Source organism: Scyliorhinus canicula, chromosome 16 (assembly GCF_902713615.1).
Source record: "Scyliorhinus canicula chromosome 16, sScyCan1.1, whole genome shotgun sequence".
Classification (NCBI taxonomy): Eukaryota; Metazoa; Chordata; class Chondrichthyes; order Carcharhiniformes; family Scyliorhinidae; genus Scyliorhinus; species Scyliorhinus canicula.
This window is the reverse complement of record NC_052161.1, coordinates 82,047,368-82,074,794: the sequence shown is the minus strand read 5'-3', so window position 1 is coordinate 82,074,794 and position 27,427 is coordinate 82,047,368. Positions and strand designations below refer to the sequence as shown.

General features: G+C 47.6%; 1 protein-coding gene across 3 annotated transcripts in view; it reads left to right on the top strand.

The window, feature by feature from the left end:
• Nucleotides 1-27,427, top strand: part of ccar1 (cell division cycle and apoptosis regulator 1) — a 345,705-nt gene that overhangs the window by 4,261 nt on the left and 314,017 nt on the right. For 2 of the 3 annotated variants that reach the window (XM_038773488.1, XM_038773487.1), the window contains exon 4: nucleotides 10,417-10,461. In XM_038773488.1, the coding sequence (XP_038629416.1) occupies nucleotides 10,417-10,461 (45 nt within the window). Of the gene's footprint in view, nucleotides 1-503; nucleotides 797-10,416; nucleotides 10,462-27,427 lie in introns of all 3 variants that reach the window. The other variant, XM_038773489.1, reaches the window with a different exon arrangement.

Genomic DNA, 27,427 nt, shown 5'->3' with positions numbered 1-27,427 from the left:
TCCATGCCTTAATTCACCCACCTTATTCCTGATGCTTCTTGCGTTGAAGTATACACAGTTCAACCCATCTGTGCCTGCAATTACTCTCCTTTGTCAGTGTTACCTTCCCCACTGCCTCACTACACGCTTTGATGTCCTGAACATCGGCTGCCTTAGTTGCTAGACTACAAATCCGGTTCCCATTCCCCAGCCAAATTAGTTTAAACCCTCCCGAAGAGTACTAGAAAACCTCCCTCCCAGGATATTGGTGCCCCTCTGGTTTGGATGCAACCCGTCCTGTTTGTACATGTCCCACCTTCCCCAGAGTGCACTCCAATTATCCAAATACCTGAAGCCCTCCCTCGTACACCATTCCTGCAGCCACGTGTTCAACTGCACTCTCTCCCTATTCCTAGCCTCACTATCACTGTGGCACTGGCAACAAACCAGAGATGACAACTCTGTCTGTCCTGGCTTTTAACTTACAGCCTAACTCCCTGAACTTGTTTATTACATCCACGCAGCTTTGGACTGTCCGAGGAAACTGGGGCTGCTGGAAGGAACCCACAGACATATTTTGAGAACGTGCAAGCTCCACACACAATCGCGCAAGGGTGGAATTGAACCTGGATCCCTGCCGCTATTGCCATCATGCGGCCCTTTGCCAAAATACCATTTTGCAGATGAGTTACACAGTTGATTGCTGCCATCCTTGATATTGCAAACAATAGTTTAGCAGCTGCCCAATTACTCTTTCTCAAACAGTCATGATGGAATTCAATCCTAGAGGTGGATCCTTTGGCTCAGTTTTTAACAGGTGAATGTTTCTCCTTGTGGTCACTTTCGGTCAATATACTGGTTCCTTTAAAACAAATAGTTCTGTGTTGTCATTGTAGGTCAGAAGATACGATCTGGATAGTTTAATTGTTGAAATGAATGTTGGGGCCAGGAACAGGTCAGATTGCCACCATTTTTGACTGATTGGAAATTGGAGACATTTCAGAATCGATATGTTGTTGGAAGCTGATATAATCTGTATTTTTAGATCATTCTGGTGGCACAGCAGTTAGCACTGTTGCCTTACAGCACGGGGACCCTGGTTCAATTCCACCGTCAGATGACTGTGGAGTTTGCACATTCTCCCCATGTCTGCATGGGTTTCCTGGTTTCCCCCCACAGTCCAAAGATGTTCAGGTTAACACAGTGGTTAGTACTGTTGCTTCCCAGCACCAGGGTCCCAGGTTCGATTCCTGGTTTGGGTCACTGCCTGTGCAGAATCATCATGTTCTCCCCGTGTTCTGCATGGGTTTCCTTGGGGTGCTCCAGTTTCCTCCCACAAGTCCCAAAACAGGTGCTGTTGTGTAATTTGAATTCTCCCTACGTGTACCCGAACAGGCGCCGGAATGTGGCGACGAGGAGCTTTTCACAGTAACTTCATTGCAGTGTAAATGTAAGCCTAGTTGTGACAATAAAGATTATTATTATTATTATTACAGATGGATTGGCTATTCTGAATTCCCCCTTAGTGTCCAAAGGTCTGGTAAGGGTACTGGGGATAGAGGATTTGGGCACGGTAGAGGGTGCTCTTTTGGAGGGTTGGTCCAGACACGTTCGGTGGAATGGTCTCTTTCCGAACTGTAGGGATTCTATGATTTAGCATTGCTTAAAAGATCAGGCACAGTAAGAAGTTTACCATTTGATGGTGGCTGGCAGCTGTTCGGCTTTTGATTAATTTATTCTGTGTTTGGAATCAATGAAATGAGGTGGAGGAAAAGGGCCAGACATTCATCCACACAGAGAGACCTCTGTGATAGTAGGAAGAGAGTAGGAAGGCAGTGCAGGTGTCCCCTGCGGTCATCTCCCTGCAAAACAGATATACCGCTTTGGGTACTGTTGAGGGAGATGGCTCACCAGGGGAAGGCAGCAGTAGCCAGGTTCATGGCACCGTGGCTGGCTCTGCTGCACAGCTGGGCAGGAAGAAAAATGGCACGGCTATAGTGATAGGGGACTCGATCGTAAGGGGAATAGACAGGCGGTTCTGTGGACGCAATCGAGACTCCAGGATGGTATGTTGCCTCCCTGGTGCAAGGGTCAAGGATGTCTCGGAGCGGCTGCAGGACATTCTGGGGGGGTGAGGGTGAATAGCCAGCTGTCGTGGTGCACATAGGCACCAACGATATAGGTAAAAAACGGGATGAGGTCCTACAAGCGGAATTCAGGGAGTTAGGAGTTAAACTAAAAAGTAGGACCTCAAAGGTGGTAATCTCAGGATTGCTACCAGTGCCACGAGCTAGTCAGAGTAGGAATGTCAGGATAGATGGGATGAATGCGTGGCTTGTGAGATGGTGCAAGAGGGAGCGATTCAAATTCCTGGGGCATTGGGACCGGTTCTGGGGGAGGTGGGACCAGTACAAACCGGACGGTCTGCACCTGGGCAGGATTGGAACCGATGTCCTAGGGGGGGTGTTTTCTAGAGCTGTTGGGGAGGGTTTAAACTAATGTGGCAGGGGGATGGGAACCGATGCAGGAAGTTGGAAGGTAGTAAAACAGGGACAGAAGCAAAAGGAAGTAAGGGGAAAAGTGCAAGGCAGAGAAGACATAGTCAAAAATCTAAAAGGGCGACAGTACAAGGTACAGTGATTGAGGGGAGCTCAGTGAATAGGCCCAGTAATAACAAAAGGAATAAAACTGGAGATGTTAAGATTCAAAACAGAGGTAAAAAAACCAACATAAGTGTACTTTACCTGAATGCTCGTAGTATTCGGAATAAAGTAAGTGAGTTGATGGCACAAATCATCGTAAATGATTATGATTTAGTGGCCATTACTGAAATATGGTTAAAGGATGGTCACGACTGGGAGTTAAATATCCGAGGGTATCAAACTATTCAGAAGGACAGAGTGGATGGTAAGGGAGGTGGTGTTGCTCTGTTATTTAAGGATGACATCCGGGCAATAGTAAGGGATGACATCGGTGCTATGGAGGATATGGTTGAATCCATTTGGGTGGAAATCAGGAATAGTAAGGCGAAAAAGTCACTGATAGGAGTAGTCTATCGGCCACCAAATAGTAACGATATGGTGGGGCAGGCAATAAACAAAGAAATAACTGATGCATGTAGAAATGGTACAGCAGTTATCATGGGGGATTTTAATCTACATGTCGATTGGTTTAACCAGGTCGGTCAAGGCAACCTTGAGGAGGAGTTTATAGAATGTATCCGCGATAGTTTCCTAGAACAGTATGTAATGGAACCTACGAGGGGAACAAGCGGTCCTAGATCTTGTCCTGTGTAATGAGACAGGATTGATTCATGATCTCATAGTTAGGGATCCTCTCGGAAGGAGCGATCACAATATGGTGGAATTTAAAATACAGATGGAGAGTGAGAAAGTAAAATCAAATACTAGTGTTTTGTGTTTAAACAAAGGAGATTACAAGGGGATGAGAGAAGAACTAGCTAAGGTAGACTGGGAGCTAAGACTTTATGGTGGAACAGTTGAGGAACAGTGGAGAACCTTCCAAGCGATTTTTCACAGTGCTCAGCAAAGGTTTATACTAACAAAAAGGAAGGATGGAAGAAAGAGGGAAAATCGACCGTGGATATCTAAGGAAATAAGGGAGAGTATCAAATTGAAGGAAAAAGCACATGAAGTGGCAAAGATTGCTGGGAGATTAGAGGACTGGGAAATCTTTAGGGGGCAACAGAAAGCTACTAAAAAAGCTATAAAGAAGAGTAAGATAGAGTATGAGAGTAAACTTGCTCAGAATATAAAAACAGACAGTAAAAGTTTTTACAAATATATAAGACAAGAAAGAGTGGCTAAGGTAAATATTGGTCCTTTAGAGGATGAGAAGGGAGTTTTAATAATGGGAAATGAGGAAATGGCTGAGGATCTGAACAGGTGTTTTGGGTCGGTCTTCACAGTGGAAGACACAAATAACATGCCAGCGACTGATAGAAATGAGGCTATGACAGGTGAGGACCTTGAGAGGATTGTTATCACTAAGGAGGGAGTGATGGGCAAGCTAATGGGGCTAAAGGTAGACAAATCTCCTGGCCCTGATGGAATGCATCCCAGAGTGCTAAAAGAGATGGCTAGGGAAATTGCAGATGCACTAGTGATAATTTACCGAAATTCACTAGACTCTGGGGTGGTCCCGGTGGATTGGAAATTAGAAAACGTGACGCCACTGTTTAAAAAAGGAGGTAGGCAGAAAGCAGGAAATTATAGTCCAGTGAGCTTAACTTCGGTAGTAGGGAAGATGCTGGAATCTATCATCAAGGAAGAAATTGTGAGGCATCTGGATAGAAATTGTCCCATTGGGCAGACACAGCATGGGTTCGTAAAGGGCAGGTCATGCCTAACTAATTTAGTGGAATTTTTATGGACATTACCAGTGCAGTAGATAACGGGGAGCCGATGGATGTGGTATATCTGGATTTCCAGAAAGCCTTTGACAAGGTGCCACACAAAAGGTTGCTGCATAAGATAAAGATGCATGGCATTATGGGCAAAGTAGTAGCATGGATAGAGGATTGGTTAATTAATAGAAAGCAAAGAGTTGGGATAAATGGGTGTTTCTCTGGTTGGCAATCAGTAGCTACTGGTGTCCCTCAGGGATCCGTGTTGGGCCCACAATTGTTCACAATTTACATAGATGATTTGGAGTTGGGGACCAAGGGCAATGTGTCCAAGTTTGCAGATGACACTAAGATGAGTGGTAAAGCGAAAAGTGCAGAGGATACTGGAAGTCTGCAGAGGGATTTGGATAGGTTAAGTGAATGGGCTCGGGTCTGGCAGATGGAGTACAATGTTGACAAATGTGAGGTTATCCATTTTGGTAGGAATAACAGCAAACGGGATTATTATTTAAACAATAAAATATTAAAGCATGCCGCTGTTCAGAGAGACTCTGGTGTGCTAGTGCATGAGTCACAGAAGGTTGGTTTACAAGTGCAACAGGTGATTAAGAAGGCAAATGGAATTTTGTCCTTCATTGCTAGAGGGATGGAGTTTAAGACTAGGGAGGTTATGTTGCAATTGTATAAGGTGTTAGTGCGGCCACACCTGGAATATTGTGTTCAGTTTTGGTCTCCTTACTTGAGAAAGGACGTACTGGCGCTGGAGGGTGTGCAGAGGAGATTCACTAGGTTAATCCCAGAGCTGAAGGGGTTGGATTATGAGGAGAGGTTGAGTAGACTGGGACTGTACTTGTTGGAAGTTAGAAGGATGAGGGGGGATCTTATAGAAACATTTAAAATTATGAAGGGAATGGTTAGGATAGATGCGGGCAGGTTGTTTCCACTGGCGGGTGACAGCAGAACTAGGGGACATAGCCTCAAAATAAGGGGAAGTAGATTTAGGACTGAGTTTAGGAGGAACTTCTTCACCCAAAGGGTTGTGAATCTATGGAATTCCTTGCCCAGTGAAGCAGTTGAGGCTCCTTCATTACATGTTTTTAAGGTAAAGATAGATAGTTTTTTGAAGAATAAAGGTATTAAGGGTTATGGTGTTCGGGTCGGAAAGTGGAGCTGAGTCCACAAAAGATCAACCATGATCTAATTGAATGGCGGAGCATGCTCGAGGGGCCAGATGGCCTACTCCTGTTCCTAGTTCTTATGTTCTTATGATCAGCAGCCTGAAGGAAGAAGGTGGCTCTGTAAAGACATCGCAGTCTGACATCCTGAGAATCAGTCAATCCTTTTATGCCAGACTGTACGATCTGAAGCCAACCAACAGTACTGTTACCCAGACCTTCCTGTCGTCTGTCACGGAGGTCTTGGATGACAACGAGGGGGAAAACCTGAACAAACCACTAACTCTGGATGAGCTGACAAAGGCCGTCAAGTCCTTTGAGACGAGTAAAACTCCCGGAAGCGACTGCTTACCGGCTGAGTTGTATTTGGCTCTGTGGGACTGGATGGGCCCAGACCTGCTGGAAGTGTACGAGAGTATGCTTCTGGATGGCAGAATGTCAGAATCCATGAGGAAAGGCATCATCGCCCTCATCTACAAGCAGAAGGGGGAAAGGGGAAGAAATTAGAAATTGGCGACCCATTTAACTGTTAAATGTGGATTACAAAATCTTAACCAAGGTCATCGCCAATCGGGTCAAGTCTACTCTGGAGTCGGTGATCCACCCCGACCAGACCTGTGCTGTACCTGGCAGGAAGATCTCTGACAGCCTCGTGCTACTCAGGGATACGATCGCCTACGTGCAGGACAGGAGGGTGGACACCTGCCTCATCAGCCTTGACCAGGAGAAGGCTTTTGACAGAATATCGCACACCTACATGATGGATATGCTCTCCAAAATGGGGTTTGGGAGGGAATTCGCAATTGGATCAAACTGCTCTACACAAACATCTATAGCGCAGTCTCAATCAATGGGTGGGAATCAGAGAAGTTCCAGATCAAATCTGGAGTCAGGCAGGGCTGCCCTCTCTCCTCGACCCTGTTGGTGTGCTGCATAGAACCTTTTGCCGAGTCCATCAGGAAGGATCCGGTTATGAGAGGAGTGACGATCCCAGGCAGCGGTGGCGTGCAAGTCAAAACCTCCCTGTACATGGACGACGGCGCCGTCTTCTGCTCGGATTCCGCGTCTGTACGCAGGCTCTTGGACACCTGCGACCAGTTTGAACTGGCCTCAGGAGCCAAGGTAAACCGTGGCAAGAGCGAGGCCATGTTCTTTGAGAACTGGGCCGACCGGTCCTTTGTCCCCTTCACGGTCAGGTCAGATTACCTGAATGTACTGGGGATATGGTTCGGAGCGGCTGGGGCGGGCACCGAAAACTGGGAGGAGCGCATTGCTAAAGTAAAACAGAAACTGGGCTGGTGGGTGCAATGTTCCCCCTCCATTGCGGGCAAAACCCTGGTCATCAGGTGTGAGGTACTCTCGGTGTTACTGTACGTGGCGCAGGTCTGGCCCATCAATCGGTCCTACGCCGCAGCAGTCACCCGGGCCATCTTCAAATTAATTTGGAGATCCAAGATGGACCGGGTCCGAAGAGACATAATGTACAAGCCTCTAGATAAAGGAGGGAGGAACGTACCCAACGCCGCCCTCATCCTGATGGCCACCTTTGTGTGCAGCTGCATCAAGCTGTGCGTAGACCCTGGGTATGCAAACATCAAGTGTCACTACATACTGAGGTTCTACCTGTCCCTGGTGTTACGAAGGATGGGCCTGGCCTCATTGCCGCGGAACGCTCCAAGTAGTTGGACCGTGCAGTACCACCTGTCCCTCGTGGAAATTGTTTTGAAGGAAAACACCTTTGACCACAAGGAAATGAAGCAGTGGTCAGCACGTAATGTCCTCGAGGCCCTCAGGAAAAAGGAGACTGTGGAGGACGTTGGATGGTTCCCTGAGCAGACTGTCAGAGTCATCTGGCAGAATGCCTCATCACCAGAACTTTCAAACAAGCACCAAGACCTAGCTTGGCTGGTAGTGAGAAGGGCCCTCCCTGTCAGATTCTTCATGTACACCCGAAGGCTCAGCACCGTTGCACGCTGCCCTCAGAGTGGCTGTGGGGGAAATGAGACAGTCACACACCTCCTTGTGGAATGTGCCTTTGCAAAGAAGGTCTGGAGAGAGATGCAGTGGTATTTGTCAAGGTTCATTCCGAGCAGCTCTGTAACACAGGACTCTGTGCTCTATGGACTGTTTCCAGGGACACACCGAGACAAATATCAACTGCTGCTGGAAGGTCATCAACTCGGTGAAAGACGCTCTTTGATCTGCCCGAAACTTGCTGATCTTCCAGTGCAAAGAATTGTCTTCGACCGAGTGTTGCAGACTGGCACATTCCAAGGTCCAGGACTACATGCTGAGGGACGCACTCAAGCTTGGGGCAGCTGCTGCCAAGACGCAATGGGGAAAGACCACTGTGTAAGGTCTTACCAGCAAATGTACACCAAGGGGTTGGTAACAGTGTAAAGCCCCTCGGTCCGGGTCTTCAATACCACAATGTATGAAAGAAACAAAGCAATGTAAATATTTAAGAAAGAACTGTAACTTAAAGTAGGATACGTGTGTAACGTTATCCCAATTGAATTGAAGAAAGCCAAATGAATGTAACTTAGATGGGAATGTACAGTCAAGACAATTTGAAATGTTTTGTAAAGTTTATTATAAATTTTATGAATAAAGTATATTTTTTGGAGAAAAAAAAGGGCTAGACATTCATGGGAAGAATGAACCAGTGAAATGAAAAATGAAATGAAAATCGCTTATTGTCACGAGTAGGCTTCAATTAAGTTACTGTGAAAAGCCCCTAGTCGCCCCATTCCGGCGCCTGTCAGGGGAGGCTGATACAAGAATCGAACCGTGCTGCTAGCCTGCTTGGTCTGCTTTAAAAGCCAGTGATTTAGCCCAGTGAGCTAAATCAGCCCCTGTGAGCTAGATTGTGGTTATAGGGATCACAGGGCCTACTTTACAGGTGTAATGCAACAGAGATCTAAAGTACGTTTGAAAACAAAACCATGTTTATTTATGAATCCAGTTAACACCTTATTAAACCCACAGTAAACATCTTAACAACTATCAACACCAATAATCCCCACAGATACAATATTCTTTCAGTAACCCTTCATAACTTTCCTAACAACATCTATAACACCAAAAGACCCTTTTTACAGAAAGACAGCAGGTTTAAGTTCTCTACAGAAACAGGTATTACTTTGAAATCACCCAAATAATCTGGAGACAGTCTTTAGATTACAGAGAGAGATTGATATCCAGCTGCTTGCTTTGCCTGCAGCTATCCAGTTCTGAAAACAAAATTAAAACACACTGTAGCTGCCTGCGCAAAAACGAAAGTGGAAGACAGCCAGCCCAGCTCCACCCACACTGACCTCACTGCAGCTATTTGATAAACACACATTTCTTAAAGGTACTCTCACGTGACACTGAATAACAAGAGTTTGGGGCAGCACGGTAGCATGGTGGTTAGCATAAATGCTTCACAGCTCCAGGGTCCCAGGTTCAGTTCCTGGCTGGGTCACTGTCTGTGCGGAGTCTGCACGTCCTCCCCGTGTGTGCGTGGGTTTCTTCCTGGTGCTCCGGTTTCCTCCCACAGTCCAAAGATGTGCGGGTTAGGTGGATTGGCCATGCTAAATTGCCCATAGTGTCCTAAAAAGTAAGGTTAAGGGGGGGGGGGGGGGGGGGGGTTGTTGGGTTACGGGTATAGGGTGGATATGTGGGTTTGAGTAGTGTGATCATTTGCTCGGCACGACATTGAGGGCCGAAGGGCCTGTTCTGTGCTGTACTGTTTTTTTTTTTTTTTTTTATAAATTTAGTGTATCCAATTATTTTTTTTTTCAATTAAGGGGCAATTTAGAATGGCCAATCCACCTACCCTGCACATCTTTGGGTTGTGGGGGTGAAACCCACGCAAACACGGGGAGAATGTGCAAACTCCACACGGGCAGTGACCCAGAGCCGGGATCGAACCTGGGACCGCAGCGCCGTGAGGCAACAGGGCTAACCCACTGCGCCACCGTGTGGCCCCTGCTGTACTGTTCTATGTAGTACTGATAGAACATTTGAAAGAATATTAGTATCGTATGCGAAATAACTATTAAATGTAACCTGTTGTGATTTGACTGTGGTCCTCACCGTTACCACTGTATGCTTTAATTACTTTTGCCTCTTAAGTAAAGTCTTGAATTTTAGTGCATTAATTTGTATATAATATCCTTGTTTCTGTTTTACGTTTCTGCTTCACCTTTCGACAAGATGTTTCCTACAAAATGTATTGCTGCATTTTTCACATGTGCTTGGTAATGACCCACCAACAGTACCTCTTTTCATCTAGTTTTCCCCTGTCCTTGGTGCCAGGTGCGATACGGAGAACATTCAATCTGAGGAATCTCATAATAAAATCTGAGCACCCAACAAATTGAATTTGAAATGAAAACAGAAAATACTTGAAAAACTCAGCAGGTCTGGCAGCATCTGTGGAGAGAGAAACAGTTCCTGTTTTGAGTTCTTATGACTCCTCGTCAGAGCTGAATTTTTGGAGGTGGAATGTGAAAACAGGAGTAGGCTATTTAACCTCTTAAATTTGTTCTGCCGTTCAGTGAGAAATGGGTAATCTGTGGCCCAGCCCTATATGCCTGCTTTGCCTCGTGTCCCTTAATGTCACTTGATCCAGCATTAATTGCCATTGCAGGTGGGTGCTAGACTTCTGCGAGATTTTTGTTTGTAGAAATGTTTATGAAAGGTGCAACTCTAATAATTTGATTCTGTCCCCCGGTATGAGACTCCCCAACCATAAAAATAGATTCTCTCAATCATTTTCAATCAATAAATCTGCTGGAAGAGTTGCTATTCGGTGTTTAATTCCTGTATAATGGGTGTGTGTAAAGGCAGCAGTGAATACTATTATTTTCATTGCCATAGTTTTTACAATGCTATCTGTTTGCCTTTCAGCAATATCAGCAGCCCCAACAAACCATTTACAGTGTCCAGCAACAGGTTTGTGTAATTTATTCTTGGCAGTTTTATATAGCTTGATTGTAGCAGATTTCTGATTTACATTAAAACATATTCCTTTTTGTGATGAGCCTTTGCAATTAACTTACCGTTAAAAGTCTGGCTAATTTAATTTAGTTTTTGAGGAGGTGACAAACATGATTGACGAGGGAAGGGCTGTGGATGTTGTCTGCATGGACTTTAGTAAAGCATTCGATAAGGTCCCTCGTGGCAGGTCGGTGCAAAATATTGAATCATATGGGGTCAGGGGTGAACAGGCCCTTCGGCCCTCCAAGCCTGTGCCAACCATGCTGCCCGTCTAAACTAAAATCTCGGACACTTCTTGGGTCCATATCCCTCTATTCCCATCCTATTCATGTATTTGTCAAGGTGCCACTTAAACGTCACTATTGTTCCTGCTTCCACCACCACCTCCGGCAGCAAGTTCCAGGTACCAACTAGCCTCTGTGTAAAAAGAAAAAAACAAAACAAAAAAACTTGCTTCGTACATCTCTTCTAAACCTTGCCCCTCGCACATTAAACCTATGCCCCCCAGTAATTGACCCCTCTACGCTGGGAAAAAGCCTGACTATCCACTCTGCCCCGTATAATTTTGTAGACCTCTATCAGGTCATCCCTCAACCTCTGTTGTTCCAGTGAGAACATACCAAGTTTATTCAACCGCTCCTCATAGCTAATGCCCTCCATACCAGGCAACATCCTGGTAAATCTCTTCTGCACACTCTCTAAAGCCTCCACATCCTTCTGGTAGTGTGGCGACCAGAATTGAACACTATACTCCAAGTGTGGCCGAACTACGGTTCTATACAGCTGCAACATGACTTGTCAATTCTTATACTCAATGCCCCGGCCAATGAAGGCAGGCATGCCGTATGCCTTCTTGACTACCTTCTCCACCTGTGTTGCCCCTTTCAGTGACCTGTGGCCCTGTACACCTAGATCTCTCTGACTGTCAATAATCTTGAGGGTTCTACCATTCACTATATATTCCCTACCTGCATTAGACCTTCCAAAATGCATTACCTCACATTTGTTCGGATTAAACTCCATCTGCCATCTCTCCGCCCAAGTCTCCAAACTATCTAAATCTTGCTGTATCCTCTGACAGTCCTCATTGCTATCTGCAATTCTACCAACCTTTGTGTCAGCTGCAAACTTACTAATCAGACCAGTTACATTTTCCTCCAAATCATTTGGAGGCTTTGGAAAGAGTACAGAAAAGATTTACCAGGATGTTGCCAGGCATGGAGGGTATTAGCTATGAGGAGAGATTGAATAAACTGGGATTGTTCTCCCTGAGGGGCGACCTGATAGAAGTTTATAAAATTATGAGGGGTATAGATAGGGTGAACAGTTGTAGGCTTTTTCCCAGGGCAGAAATGACAATTACAAGGGGCCACAAGTTCAAGGTGAAGGGGGATAGGTTCAGTATCGATGCGCGGGGTACGTTTTTACACAGAAGGTGGTGGTGGCCTGGAACGCACTGCCAAGTGAGATATGTTAGCGACATTTAAGACTTATCTGGTTAGACACATGAACAGACGGGGTATGGAACGATATAGGCGGTTGGTCTGGATAGGACACTTGATCGGCGCAGGCTTGGAGGGCCGATTCCTGTGCTGTACTGTTCTTAGTTCTTTAATAATTTCTAATTCATTCAAGATCGACATTTGATTGTGAATGTTTTCAGTAAATAAAATGACATTGGTTAGATATCGTTTGAAAAGACCCCTGTGTGAATGAAGCCCGTCCAAAACATAAATGTAGATTTCCCCCTTCAGATGCTGACTGACCTGTCAGTTTCCCATGTTTGCCTTTTTTCAGTGCTGTATTTTCTGTTCAGATATTATGGGCGACACGGGAGCACGTGGTTTACACTTTTGCTTCACAGCTCCTGGGTCCCAGGTTCGATTCCCGGCTTGGGTTACTGTCTGTGTGGAGTCTGCACGCTCTCCCTGTGTCTGCGTGGATTTCCTCCGGGTGCTCCGGTTTCTTCCCACAAGTCCTGAAAGGTAATTTGGACATCCTGAATTATCACCCTGTGTACCTGAACAAGTGTCGGAATGTTGCGACTAGGGCTTTTCACAGTAACTTCATTGCAGTGTTAATCTAAACCTACTTGTGACAATACAGTTTATTATTTAAAAAAACATCAGTTTTGTTTTTTGGACTTGGCAGATTTTCAAGAAAGACTGGCTATCTGGTAAAGTTATGTGTATCAGAACTGTCAAGATAGTACTTTTGTTCCCATTCTAAATCAACTAGTTTGATGTGATGCAATAACTTTGACATCTTGCTTGATTGAGTTGCGGTTGGAGATGTTGTGGTGTTGCTGAATATTATGTTGTTTATTCGAATTATGGCATTTTGATATTCATGTGCACTGGAGGTCCTTGAAAAAAGTTAATAACAATAATCTTTATTGTCACAAGTAGGCTTAGATTAACACTGCAATGAAGTTACTGTGAAAAGCTCCTCGTCGCCACATTCTGGCAGCTGTTCGGGTACACAGGGAGAATTCAGAATGTCGAATTCACCTAACAGCCAGTTGACTTGGTGACTCCTCCAGTTTGCTCATGCGCAGTGTTAAACGTGTAGGGCTTTGATTTTACAGCCCAAGAGAGGTGGTCCCTTGCGTAGCCACTGGACTAATAACACACTTGGGGTGTTAAAGGTCAACTTATGTGTCATTGCTGAAAGCTTGGGTTCTCCATTTGCTTTCACAAACTTTCAGTTCCCAACCAAATTCTTGACTGATCAAATTCATGCCCATCGTGAAGACTGGGTCTGCATTCTTTCCCAACAAATGTTTTAGGAAATCACTGACAGTTCAAAAGAGCACAGTAAGAAATCTTATAACACCAGGTTAAAGTCCAACATGTTTGTTTCACACACTAGCTTTCGGAGAACTGTTCCTTCCTCAGGTGAATGTTCAAAAGAGGGTTACGGACCTCGAAGTGTAAAAGGTATTATGTTAGACAGGCAGCGTAGTCTGTGCAGGTTTGCAGGCCTGTTCCTGTACTGTACATTCCTTTGTTCTTGGGACTCAATTGCCATCGAACGAGAATTTGTTCTGAGAAAATAGTACGATACTTTGATTCTTGTAATATACTCCCAAAGAGTAAAGTTGTGATTCATTATTCCTCAGTAGAGGCATTGGTGATAGGGGATCCTTTTCCTAATACTAACCATAAGGACCAAGATCAGCAGTCGTGACTTAATTATCTGGATTTTGCAATCAAAGGCAAGCAAATGGTGCCAGTTTATTGTATTTGCATGTACCCTTGGGCCTTATGTACCTGCTGTGTGAGCAGGGCAAGCAATAATGTTTCTGTTTAATCAAAGATTCTTTCCTGGGATATGCAAAGATTTAACCCGGAAATGTAAGTTATAATTAATACATCGAAAACCACAGGGGAAATGAAATAGCGAAAGAAAGATTACCTTATAAGATCTCTTAACAGTTTAAAACTGAAGGAATGAGTCTGTTATTTTCAGGACCAGAGAGGTTTTTGGCTGTGTTTTTAATTTATTCTTTCTTGGGATTTCTTGGCAAGGCAGAATTTATTTCCCATCTCTAATTGCCATTGAGAAGGTGATGGTGAGCCATTTTCTTGAACGTTTTCGTTGAATTTACAGTGCAGAAGGAGGCCATTCTGCCCATCAAGTCTGCACTGGCTCTTGGAAAGAGCACCCGACCCAAGCCCACACATCCTATCTCCATTACCCAGTAACCCCACCCAACACTAAAGGCAATTTTGGACACTAAGGACAGTTTAGCATGGCCAATCCACCTAACCCGCACATCTTTGGACTGTGGGAGGAAACCGGAGCACCCGGAGGAAACCCATGCACACACGGGGAGACCGTGCAGGCTCCTCACAGACAGTAACCCAAGCCGGAATCGAACCTGGGATCCTGGAGCTGTGAAACAATTGTGCTAACCACAATGCTACCGCGCTGCCCTGAACCACTGTATTGACTGTGTAGATATGCTCAAGTGCTGTTAGGAAGGGAGCTCCAGGACTTTGATCCAGGGACAGTGATGTACATGCCTCAAAGACAGGCTGGGTTGTGGCTTGGAGGGTGACACGTGGTGTTCTCTTGTGCCTTGCTGCTCTGTCATTCTAGATGGTAGCACAGTGGTTAGCACAATTGCTTCACCGCTTCAGGGTCCCTAGTTTGATTCCTGGCTTGGGTCTCTGGCTGTGTGTAGTTTGCACTTTCTCCTTGTGTCTGCGTGGGTTTCCTCCGGGTGCTCCGGTTTCCTCCTAGAGTCCAAAGATGTGCAGCTTAGGTGGATTCGCCATGCTAAATTGCCCTTGTTTTCCAAAAAGGGTAGGTGGAGCTACTGGGTTACAGGGATAGGGTGGAGGTGTGTGCTTGGTTAGGATGCCCTTTCCAAGGGCCGGTGCAGACTCGATGGGCCGAATGGCCTTCTGCACTGTAAATTCCATGGTGGAAGTCTTGAATTTGTAAGGTGCTGTTGAAGGAACCTTGTTGAGTTGCTGCAGTCCATCCTGTGCTTTGGAGATGAAGGGAGTGAATGTTTAAGGCGATGGATAAGGTGCCAGTCAAGTGGGCTCCTGTGGACTTCTGGTAGCAGCATGTCGGAGGAAATCCTGCTGGAGGCTTGATTTTATAGAGTAATGCCCGGTCGCAGGGGCAATTTTAACAATCCAGTGTAGGAAGGCATAAGGAAGGAGGAAGATGTCGAAAAACTAGAAGAAAACCGCAGTGAAGAAGGGAGGGTTCGCCGTAGAGTGAGAAGGGCCAGCCTGGGAGCTAGCAAGATGGTGGAGGCTGGGTCGCTGGGTGGGGCCGTACTGCTTTTGGCAGGAAAGATGACTGAGGTGATGGCTTTGGAAATGGAGAAGCAGTTCGCAAAGCACCTGGAGGCGATGAGGAAGGAGATGATGGTGGCTGTTGAAGGTTGAAGGTGTTGGTGGAGGAGGCAATTGCCCTGATGAAGGTGGCTGTGTTGAAGGCATTGGCTGAGGTGTGGGAGCGGGGTGAAAAATTGAAGGGAAGGAGGAAGCCATGTCGCAGCACAGCGATCAGCTCACCTCGATGGGGGAGTTGCTGCAGAGGGTGGTCGAGGCCAGCAAAGTGCTGTGAGCTAAATTGGAGGCTCTGGAAAATAGATCGAGTTGGCAAAATTTGAACATCATGGGCCTGCCCGAGAGAGTGAAGGGCCAAAGGCCGACTGAGTACTTTGCCAAAGTGTTTGCGGAGTTGATGGGGGAGGAAGATCGCTCTCAGTATGAACTGGACCCGGCTCATCGGTCGTTAAGAGGCCTAAGCGGAAGGCGAATGAGCCGCCAAGAGCAGTGATTATTTGCTTCCACAGGTACCACGTGAAGGAAAAGGTCTTGAGTTGGACGAAGCAGAAGTGGGAGGCGCATTGGGCTGGAGCTGTTGTACATATTTACCAGGACTTAATTCTGGAGCTGGCGAGGAGGTGGGCGGCCTTCGGCTGAGTGACTACCACACTGTATAACAGTGGGGTGCGGTTCGGCGTAGTGTACCCAGCGAAGTTGAGGGTGACCTACAACTCCAGAGTCTTTTATTTCGAAGCGGCAGAGGCGTTTGAAGGCGGAAGGATTGAAGTAGAAGTGAGGAATGGGACTGAGGACTGGTCTTGGACCTAGGGGAGTGAGAAGAGTATATATAGTTCTATTTTTAACTTTATGCTATGGGCTAAATGAGATAGAGTTGTTTTGGACAAGGTAAGAGAGGGGGGGGGGGACTTTTCTTGTCTTTGTTATTTGTAGAGACGTTTTTTCTGGGGTCTGTATGTTTGCGCTGGATATGTTTGTTGGAGGGTGTTATGTATTTTCTTGTTGCATTCCTGGGACCCGGCGGGTGTAGGAGACGGGGCTCTGGACAGGGGCCCCCACACTAGCAAGTTTAGTCGGCTAGTGAACGGAGGTGTGGTGGGGGGAGGGCTTATCTCGGCTGGTATTTGCGAGACATACTGGCTGGTGTTTGCGACCCACTCCGGCTGACCTTCGCGACATGCCATTAATGCTTACTTACCCACAGACCTCTCTGCTGCTGCCTCTGGCAGAAAGACTCATCGTTCATATTTAAAGGCTGATCGCAGCCTTCTTTTAACTTTGAAACTTTATTTCTAATACCTAATTTTTCCAAATTTATGACTTACTGCTAAAAAGTATAACTATTTCAATTAATCATCTTTACATTTACACACAAACTTTATTTTCAATATATTCCCGACCACTACTTACCGTTGTGGGAGTCCAAACGGACATTGTGCTGGCCATTGAACAGATTGGCCAAGTGGCTGCAGGTTGCATACTGCCGATCGGTGGCGGAGGGGGGGGGCAAGCCGAGCAGCGTGCAGAGGACGAGCAATAGAGTGGAGCTCCATGCTGGGGCCACCACTGTTTGCATCGCGTCTGTGTGGGTAGGCGCCCGCCAGCCGCAGACCCCCGTACACTGCACTGAACGTGGTGACCAGCACACAGCCCCCCCCCCCCCAGGGATCAGAGTATTCGACAATAGCAATTTCAAATCGGGCGCCGCATTGGGTGGGCATGGTCAAGGAGAGGGGGTCAATGCAGAGGCAGGGTCGGAGATTGAACATGGGGTTGCTGGGGGACCAAAGTTTTTGTGAAAAGATCGGAAGGGTACAAAGAAAAATACAGCACAGGAAGAGGCCCTACGGCCCTCCAAACCTGTGCCGACCATGTAAATTAAAACCGTATGCACTTAAGAGTCCGCATCCTTGCATTCCCACCCTATTCGTATTGTTGCTCGTTATGCTTTCCCTTAATTTGCTCTGTATTAATTACCTTTGCTCAAGAGTCGTCAGGTATCTTTTTGATACCACCACAAGGTTCAAAACCGAATACTGATCAATGACACGATACACCAGTTAGTAAGTTTGAAATCAATGCACATTTATTTACACAGTCAATTATTACTCATGCACAAACTCTACTCACTAAACTACTACTAAAAACCTATACTTAGCTTCGGGGGGCCCATTCAGTCAGAGCAATAATGGCAGTTGTCCGGTTCTGATACTGCTGGCTTCGAACTGGTATAGAATAGTAGCTAGGAGCGCCTATCTTGTAGCATGCGTTGACTTACTTGGCTGGTGCTTGGCGGGCCTCTCGTCGTGAGAGCCAAATGCCAAGGTGAAGGTGAAGATGGAGAAATAAGAGAGCGAACTGACCTTGGGGACTCTGCTTTATAGTCCCCAGGGTTCCGCGCCCTTCTGGGCGGACCCTGGACTTGGTCCCAATTAATTGGACCATGTCTCAATCGTTTGTATCGATTCTCTCCAATAACGGGGTCGTTCCCCAATTGCTGCTCTGCCTTTGTTTTAGTCTCCACTGGCGCCGGGGAGTCTGCCCTGGAACCAATTGCTTAAATGTTTCTTTTTGTCCCCGGAGATAGCTCATTACTATGCTGATGGCTTGTAGTTTCAGTTCTGTCTGGGCTCTGCAAGTTCCAATCCACAGGAAACCTTGTACCTGCTTGTTTTTTTAGTACTGTCCATTTTTCCCTGCACTCTTTGCGAGTATCCATTTTGGAATCGGGACGTGGCCACCCCAGGTGGCTACAGTATATTGTCTAGATGCCCTTGAATGCCGCTATCGTAACTGCTCCCACCCCTCCCCAGGAAGCGCGTTCCATGTATTTACCCATCCTCTGTATAAAAAAAAACTTGCCTCGCACATCTGTCCTGAACTTTTCCCTATGCACTTTAAACCTATGACTCTCCTATCCTAAGAAAGAGCATCTGACTATCCACTCTGTCCATGCCACTCAATCTTGTAGACCTCTATCAGGTCGCACTCAACCTCCGTCATTCCAGTGAGAACAGTTGTTCTAACCTCTCCTCATAGCTAATGCCCTCCATAACAGGCAACACCCGAGTAAACTGCTTCTGTACCCTTCCCAAAGCATCCACATCCTTCTGGTAGCGTGGTGACCAAAATTATACACAATATTCCAAATGAAGCCTAATTAAGGTCCTGTACAGCTGCAACATGACTTGCCAATTTTCATATTCAGTGCCCTGACGGATGAAGGCCAGCATGCCGTATGCCTTGTTGATCACCTTATCCACATGCATTGCCAGTCTCGATGATCGATGGACATGCACGCCCAGATCTCTCTGCCTGTCAGTACTCGCAAGAGTTCTACTATTTATTGTGTAATTTCTACATGCATTGGAACTTCCAAAGTGCATTTCCTCACACTTGTCCGGATTAAACTCCATCTGCCATTTCTCCGCTCAAATCTACCAATTGTTATGGGCCAGGGTTTAGAAAACTCCAAAGTATATCATGGAGTTCACCTGACCTCCAGCTGCTTATTTATTTTGGTTACGATGAGCACAAGGGCCTGCCTTTCAGGTGTGGTTAATTAACAGAGGCCTTAAGTACTTTAATCAAAACAAAGTTTATTGTGGGCAGCACGGTAGCATGGTGGTTAGCATAAATGCTTCACAGCTCCAGGGTCCCAGGTTCGATTCCCGGCTGGGTCACTGTCTGTGCGGAGTCTGCACGTCCTCCCCGTGTGTGCGTGGGTTTCCTCCGGGTGCTCTGGTTTCCTCCCACAGTCCAAAGATGTGCGGGTTAGGTGGATTGGCTATGCTAAATTGCTCTTAGTGTCCTAAAAAATAAGGTTAATTGGGGGGGGGAGGGGGGGGGGGGGTTGTTGGGTTACTGGTATAGGGTGGATACGTTGACTTGAATAGGGTGATCATTGCTCGGCACAACATCGAGGGCCGAAGGGCCTGTTCTCTGTGCTGTACTGTTCTATGTTCTATTTGGCCCTGTGCTGACTCGCTGTAGGATCAATTCACCTCGTGCCACTCCCCGACTTTTAAAAAATACAATCTTTATTGTCACAATTAGGCTTACATTAACACTGGCGCCTGTTCGTGTTCGGGTACACAGAGGGAGAATTCAGAATGTCCAAGTTTCCTAATAGTCTTTGGGACTTGTGGGAGGAAACCAGAGCACCCAGAGAAAGCCCACGCAGACACTGGGAGAACGTGCAGACTCTGCACAGACATCGACCAAGCCAGGAATCGAACTTGGGAACTTGGCTCTGTGAAGCAACAAAGCTAACCACCGTGCCGACCTCAGCAGAACAATTGTGTTTTCCTGTCACCATGCAAATATTTCCTTTTCAGATACTTGCCGCCTCCTCATCCGCAGGCATGCCACTTCAAATCCTAATCGCTCAATGTGTTTCTTTTGAGAATTACCTTGTATCTGTTTTCTGTCTTTATTGACAACGCCCAGGATGCTTTATTAACTGTTCTCTGAACTTGACACCTTAAATGATTTATAACCTTGCATGCCCATTATTTTATAACCTGCTGCATGCCCTTTATTTTATACTGACTTCTCCGCATTTTTCCTTCACACTTCCCTGCAACAGTCCAAAGATATGCAGGTTAGCTGATTGGCCATGCTGAATTGCCCTTGGTGTCCAAAACGGTTGGGTGGGGTTACTGGGTTACAGGGATACGGTGGATATGTGGACTTGGGTAGGGTGCTCTTTCCAAGGACCGGTGCAGACACAATGGTCTGAATGGCCTCCTTCTGCATTGTAAATTCTATGATTAAATGTTATCTGCCACTTGTCCACCCATTCCACTAACCTGTTTGTCCCTTTGAATCCTATACTCGTGTCTCACAATACTGATCAAGTTTTAGAACATAGAACATTACAGCACAGGACAGGCCCTTCGGCCCTCGATGTTGCGCCGACCTGTGAAACCATTCTAAAGCCCATCTACACTATTCCCTTATCGTCCATATGTTTATCCAATGACCATTTAAATACCCTTAATGTTGCCGCCGGTGGCCACGAGTCGCGGCGTTTTCGGGGATTTCCCCGAACTTTAACGCACCCCCCGACTATAGTCGGCCTTTGGGACCGTCGGGAGCAGCCAGCGGGGCCGGTTTAATGACCGGTGAAGAACCCCGCGCGGCTGTTGGGCGGTGGGGGCTGAGGCGCTGGACTCCGCGTGGCGTCGACGTCAAAGCAGCGGGGGCGGAGCCACGAGGAGGCAGGCCCGAGTCCAGGGCACCATGTAAGTGGGGTGTCCCACACCAGATGGCTCCCGCTTAGGAGGGAAGCAAGAAGGCTGAAACCTGGTCCCAGGGGAGTTCTGGATGAGTACAGAGGAGAAAGAAAGAAAGCTGGAAGATTTAAAGAAGTTTGGTGAAGTTTTTTTTTCCTCCCCTTTTTAAAAAAAAAAAGAATAATTCAGATTGATGAAGGACAGAAGGGTGGAGGGAGAGAGAGGAGAAGAGAAAGAAAGTGAAAAACAATAAGCCGTTAAAGGATGCGAAAAGCAGCGTCAAAGAAAGGAGGAAACGCGGGGTCGCCGCTGAAGGAGAAGATGAATAAAAGTGGTGATAGGATGGCGGAAGCCGAACTGCCAAGCAGGGCTGCACTATTTACGGTGGAGAAGATCACCGAGGTGATGGCGGTGGAGCTGGAAAAACAGTTTGCGAGGCACATGGAGGCCTGGAAAAAGGAGACAGCGGTCGCATTGAAGTTACTGATGGACACGACACAGCGACCAGGTCACCTCGATGGGAGATGAGTTGCGGAGGGCTGTGGAGATTAATAGAGGTCTCCGAGCAAAGCTGGAAGACTTGGAAAATCGCTCAAGGCAGCATAATTTGAGAATTGTGGGCTTGCGCAAAGGGACAGAGGGCCCAAGGCCAACATAATACTTCGCTAAGAAGTTGGCGGAGCTGATGGGGGAGGGGGAGAGCCCCTGCTCGACTGAGCCCATCGGTCATTAAGGCGAAGCCCAAAGTGAACGAGCCGCCAAGGGCAGTAATTATCTGCTTCCAGAAGTTTTGCATGAAGTAGAAGATGTTAAACATGGCGAAGCAGAAGCAGGGGGTACTATGGGATGGTACTACGGTCCGGATCTACCAGGATTTGACGGTGGAGTTGGCAAAAAGACGAGCGGCATTTGGGTGAGGAAGGCGACGTTGTACAAGAAGGGGATACGATTTGGTATGGTGTACCCAGCAAGGTTGAGGGTAACGTATGACGGCAAAGACTTTTATTTTGAGACAGTGGATGCGGCTGAGGCGTTCGTGAAGGCAGAAGGCTTGGGACAGACATGAAGAGCAGATCTGGAAGAGAGACTGTGGACTGTGTTTGAACAGCCGGAAAATGTATAAATGTTATAACTTACTTTTTACGTATTTGTATTGTTATAGAGTTAAAGTTAATGTGGGTTGATGGGCGCTCTGTGTTGCGACGGTTAAATGTTATGTTAGTGAATTGTATGGGTTGGGTTTGTTTTTTTCCCTCTGGGACTGGGTGGAAGGGGATGATATGTTTTGGCCGGGGGGGGGGGGGGAGAGGGGGGAGGAGGAGAAGGAAGGGAGGAGAGAAGAGAGCCACCTGCACTAGCTAGCTAAAGTCAGCTAGTGAACGGAGGTGAGAGGAGGGCTGCGGACATTGGAGCCTGGATAGCAGGTGTCAATGGGCCTACGAGGCGAGCGAGGGGGGGGGGGGGGGGGGGGAAAAAGGGTTGGATGTTGGTTCAGGGGGAAAGGTAGGGGTTTTTTTTGGGAGGGGGGGAAGGGATTCGATGTTAACAATGGACAGGGGTGGGTCAGGCTTATGCGGCAGGGCCCGGCGGTATGTTGATGGTGGATAAGAAAGGTGGGTGGGGGGGTGGTGTGTGTGAGAGACCCCCAGTAAGGAAAGTCACGTGGAACGTGAGAGGGCTAGGAGGTCCGGTCAAGAGGTTAAGGGTGGTTGTGCATCTTAAAAGTCTGAAAACAGATGTGGCAATGCTGCAGGAGACTTACTTGAGGGTGAAGGACCAGGTGAGATTTAAAAAGGGTTGGGTTAGCCAAGTGTTTCACTCTGGATTTGATGGAAGGGCTCAAGGGGTAGCGGTGTTGGTCAGCAAAAGGGTACGCTTCCAGATGGAGAAGGTAGTGGCAGGTCAGGGGGGTAGATATGTGATTGTGGCAGGAGTGCTGGACGGGAGATTAGTGGTGCTGGTAAGTGTATGCGGTCCCAACTGGGACGATGCGGGATTTGCGAGGAAGGTGTTTGGAGCTGTTCCTGACTTGGACACACACAAGCTGATTGTGGGGCGGGACTGGAACCTGGTGCAGGAGCCAAGGTTGGACAGATCACGGCTGCGCTCGCTGGTCCCAATGGGGGGGCGAAGGCGCTAGCTGGGCTGATGGTGGAAATGCGAGGTGTGGACCCTTGGAGGTTCATGCACCCAGGAGAACGGGAGTACTCGTTTTTCTCAGCAGTCCATAGGGTATACTCGCGGATCGACTTTTTTATGGTGGGAAAGGCTTTGCTGGCTGGAGTCAAGGGGTCGGTATACTCTGCAATTGCTGTGTCAGATCACGCGCCACATTGGGTGGATATGATGCTGGAGAAGGGGTAGTGCAGAGGCCGGGGTGGAAACTGGATGTGGGGCTTTTGGGGAACCAAGTATTCTGTGAAAAAATTGAAAAGGTAATGAAGGAGTATGCAAGATTCAACTGTACGGGTAAGGTGTCTATGGAAGTCGTCTGGGAGGCTCTAAAGGCGGTAGTGAGGGGCGAGATAATTTTGTTTAAGGCCAGGGTGGAGCGGCAGAGGCGAATAGATGGGATGTTGGAGGCAGATGGGAGTTATGCAGAGGATGGGGACCCAGCGATGCTGGGAAAGAGGAAGGAACTACAGGCGAGCTTTGAACGACTATCCCCCAGGAAGGCGGTGCGCCAACTGAGACGAGCGAGGGGTGCAGTTTATGAACATAGAACATAGAACGATACAGCGCAGTACAGGCCCTTCGGCCCTCAATGTTGCACCGACATGGAAAAAACTAAAGGCCATCTAACCTACACTCTGCCCTTATCATCCATATGCTTATCCAATAAACTTTTAAATGCCCTCAATGTTGGCAAGTTCACTACTGTTGCAGGTAGGGCATTCCACGGCCTCACCACTTTTGCGTAAAAAAACCCACCTCTGACCTCTGTCCTATATCTATTACCCCTCAATTTAAGGCTATGTCCCCTCGTGCTAGCCACCTCCATCCGCGGGAGAAGGCTCTCGCTGTCCACCCTATCTAACCCTCTGATCATTTTGTAACATGGAGACAAGTTTGTTAGCAGGTCAGCTCCGGAGGGAGGCAGCAGCAAGGGAAATTCTTCAGGTAAGGGATAGGGCTCGGAAGTTGGTAGTGGCTCCGGAGCTGATTAGCAAGGTTTTTGAGGAATTCTACGAGAGGTTGTACAGGTCAGAGCCACCTGGGGGACACCATGAGATGCTGGAATTTCTAGATGGGTTGGAGTACCTGAGGCTAGGGGAGGGAGACAGGGCTACATTAGAAGGAGCAATACTGGAGCAGGAGATAAAAGACGCGATTGCGAGGATGAAGTCGGGGAAGGTGGCAGGGCCGGATGGGTTTCCGGTGGAATATTATAAAAAATTTAAGGATAAGTTGGTGCCTCTGATGGTAGGGATGTTTGAAGAGGCGATAGGGGAGGGAGTGCTGCCGCAAACCTTGGGGCAGGCATCGATTTCACTTGCTTAAAAAGGATAAGGATCTGACGGAGTGTGGGTCGTATAGGCCTATATCACTTATTAATGTGGACGCAAAGGTATTGGCGAAGGTACTGGCGGGTAGGCTGGAAGGGTGCCTCCCGAAGATGATAGGTGAGGATCAGACAGGGTTCATGAAAGGGAGGCAGCTGTTTTCGAATATTAGGAGGGTTTTGAACGTCGTTATGGCACCGGCAGAAGGGAAGGAAACCGAGGTGGTGGTGGCACTGGATGCCGAGAAGGCGTTTGATCGGGTGGAATGGGGGTACCTGATGGCAGTGCTGGAGCGGTTTGGGATTGGACCAAGATTTGTGAACTGGGTAAAGTTATTATATGAGGAGCCGAAGGCGAGTGTCCTCACGAACAATATCAGTTCGAGATACTTTTCTCTCCACTGTGGGACAAGGCAGGGATGTCCTATGTCACCCCCTGCTGTTTGCGCTTGCGATTGAGCTGTTGGCCATCGCATTAAGAAGTTCGGGAGCATTGAAAGGAATAGTGAGGGGGGGTAGAGCATAGGGTGTCCTTGTATGCCGACGACTTGCTGCTGTATGTGTCGGAGCCGAATGCGTCGATAGGAGGAATATTAGAGTTGCTGCAGGAATTTGGGTCTTTCTCTGGGTACAAGCTGAACTTGGACAAGAGTGAGTATTTTGTGGTGTCTCAGCCGGGGGTGGGGGTGTGAATGCGCCTCTAATTCACTTGTCTCTCAGTCCGGAAGAAACGGTCTCTAACACGTCCGTACTTCAGAATATTCTTTATTGCGATCGGGGCAGCCCTCTAGGTATTCCGGAGAACCACCTCGGAGAGTGCCAAAGTATTGCTCAAAACATCCTTTTTTTATATGTATTATTAGGGGGCTGTCCCTTACACTCACTTGAGCTTGCCCCCATTACAAAGCATTAACTTGTTTTTGCCATAGATCCAATACATGATTAACTTGTTATTGCCATAGTTTTGATACATGATTTTACAGACTTTGAGGTTATCTATTGGCACATGATAGATAAACGCCTTAGCATAAACAGCAGGCGTTTAGCCATAGTTGCAAGCGGCTCCCACGTTTCATATTCCGTCATCCAGCCATCTTCCTTGTTTCTCAAGGCTATTCGGCTTACAGTCATGAGTCGGCTCACGAATTCAATAACAACTCCCCTATTTGTAATTTTCCACTAACGTGTCCCATTAATTCTGGCTTGTTCCAGCTATTAACCCTTGCTTCACATTCTCAGGGGCAGGGGTCGGGGGGGCTGCCATTCCGTAGGGCAGGGACCCACTTTAGGTATTTGGGGGTGCAGGTTGCCCGGGAGTGGGGAAGGCTTCGCAGATACAACATCACTAGTTTGGTGGGGAGAGTGAAAGCCGACCTGGCAAGGTGGGATGGTCTCCCTCTGTCACTGGCAGTTAAAATGAATGTGTTGCCACGATTTCTGTTTATTTTTCACTGCCTACCGATTTTCCTGCCAAAGACTTTTTTCAGGGAGATTGAGGGAAGGATTACCTCGTTTATATGGGGAGGGAAGGTGGCCAGAGTGAGCAAGGTGCTGCTGGAGAGGGGAAGGCAGGCAGGGGGTTTGGGTCTCCCGATCCTGATGTACTACTACTGGGCGGCGAATGTGGAGAAGGTGCGGAGCTGGGTCAGAGGGGTTGATTCCCAATGGGTCAGAATGGAGGAGAGTTTGTGCAGGGGGTCGGGGCTGAAGTCACTAACAACGGCCCCGTTCCCAATAGCTCGGGGGAAATATTCAGGGAGTCTGGTAGTAATAGCTTCATTGAAAATCTGGCGGAAGTTTCGCCAACACTTCGGGGTGGGGGCAGGGTCGAGGGAAATGCCGATCCGGGAGAACCATATTTGAGCCAGGGAGGTGGAACGGAAGCTTTCGGAAATGGGAAGAGAAGGGGATCAAGACTCTAAAAGATTTGTTTCTTCGGGGTCGATTTGCAGGATTGAGGGAGCTAGAAGCGAAGTATGGGCTGGAGAAGGGAGAAATGTTTAGGTATATGCAGGTTCAGGACTTTGCCAGGAAGGAGATACAGAGCTTCCCGGAGGAATCGGCCTCCATATTGTTGAAGGAGGCAAGGGGACTGGAGAAGGGGACAGTGTCAGCGGTGTACGGAGCTATGTTGGAAAAGGATAAGGCACCACTGGAGGGGATGAAAGCGAAGTGGGAGGAAGAGTTGGGAGAGGTTATAGAGGAGGGGGTCTGGTGTGAGGTGCTCCGGAGAGTGAATGCCTCCACCTCGTCTGCGGGGCTGAAGGTGGTGTACAGGACGCACCTCACGAGCGCGAGGATGAGCCGATTCTTTGATGGGGTAGAGGATGTGTGTGAGCGTTGTTTTGGGGGGGGGGGGGGGGGGGGGGTCCTGCTAACCACGTTCATATGTTTTGGTCCTGTCCAAAGCTTGGGGAGTACTGGAAGGAGGTGTTTAGGGTAATTTCCAAGGTGGTGCATGTGAAGCTGGACCCGGGTCCCCGGGAGGCCATATTCGGGGGGTCGGACCAGCTAGGGTTGGAAACGGATGCGGAGGCAGCTATCATAGCTTTCGCCTCATTGATCGCCCAAAGGAGGATCCTGCTGGGATGGAGTGCGGCCTCTGCACCCTGTGCCCTGGCGTGGCGAGGGGACCGGTTGGAATACTTGACCCTTGAGAAGGTTAAGTTCGAACTGAGGGGAAGCTCGGAAGGGTTCGCCAAGTCATGGGGACTATTTATTATGCACTTTCAAGAACTGGATAACATCGAACATTAGTTTGGGGGGGGGGAAGGGGTATGTTAAAGATGGCTCTGAGTAATCCCTGATTCATTTTTTTCTTTGTCATTTGTTTATGTTAACATGCGGGCTGATGTCTGGGCATGGTGGGAGGATGGGATCGTTGTTACTGTTATGGGGCTTGAGATATTTGTTGTTGGTTATTGATTGATTGTTTGTGGATTGGCCATGCTAAATTGCCCGTAGTGTCGTAAAAAAGTAAGGTTGGGGGGTGGGGTTGTTGGGTTACGGGTATAGGGTGGATACGTGGGTTTGAGTAGGGTGATTATTGCTCGGCACAACATCGAGGGCCGAAGGGCCTGTTCTGTGCTGTACTGTTCTATGTTCTATGATTGTTATTGGGTGTAAATTCAGGAGAAAATTGTGAAAAAGGAGAACAAAAATATTTTTCTTTAAAAAATGCCCTTAATGTTGGCGCGTCCACTACTGTTGCAGGCAAGGCATTCCACGCCCTTACGATCTGAGTAAAGAACCTACCTCTGACATCTGTCCTATATCTATCTCCCCTCAATTTAAAGCTATGTCCCCTCGTGCTAGCCATCACCATCTTACTGTCCACCCTATCTAATACTCCGATCACCTTTGTATTA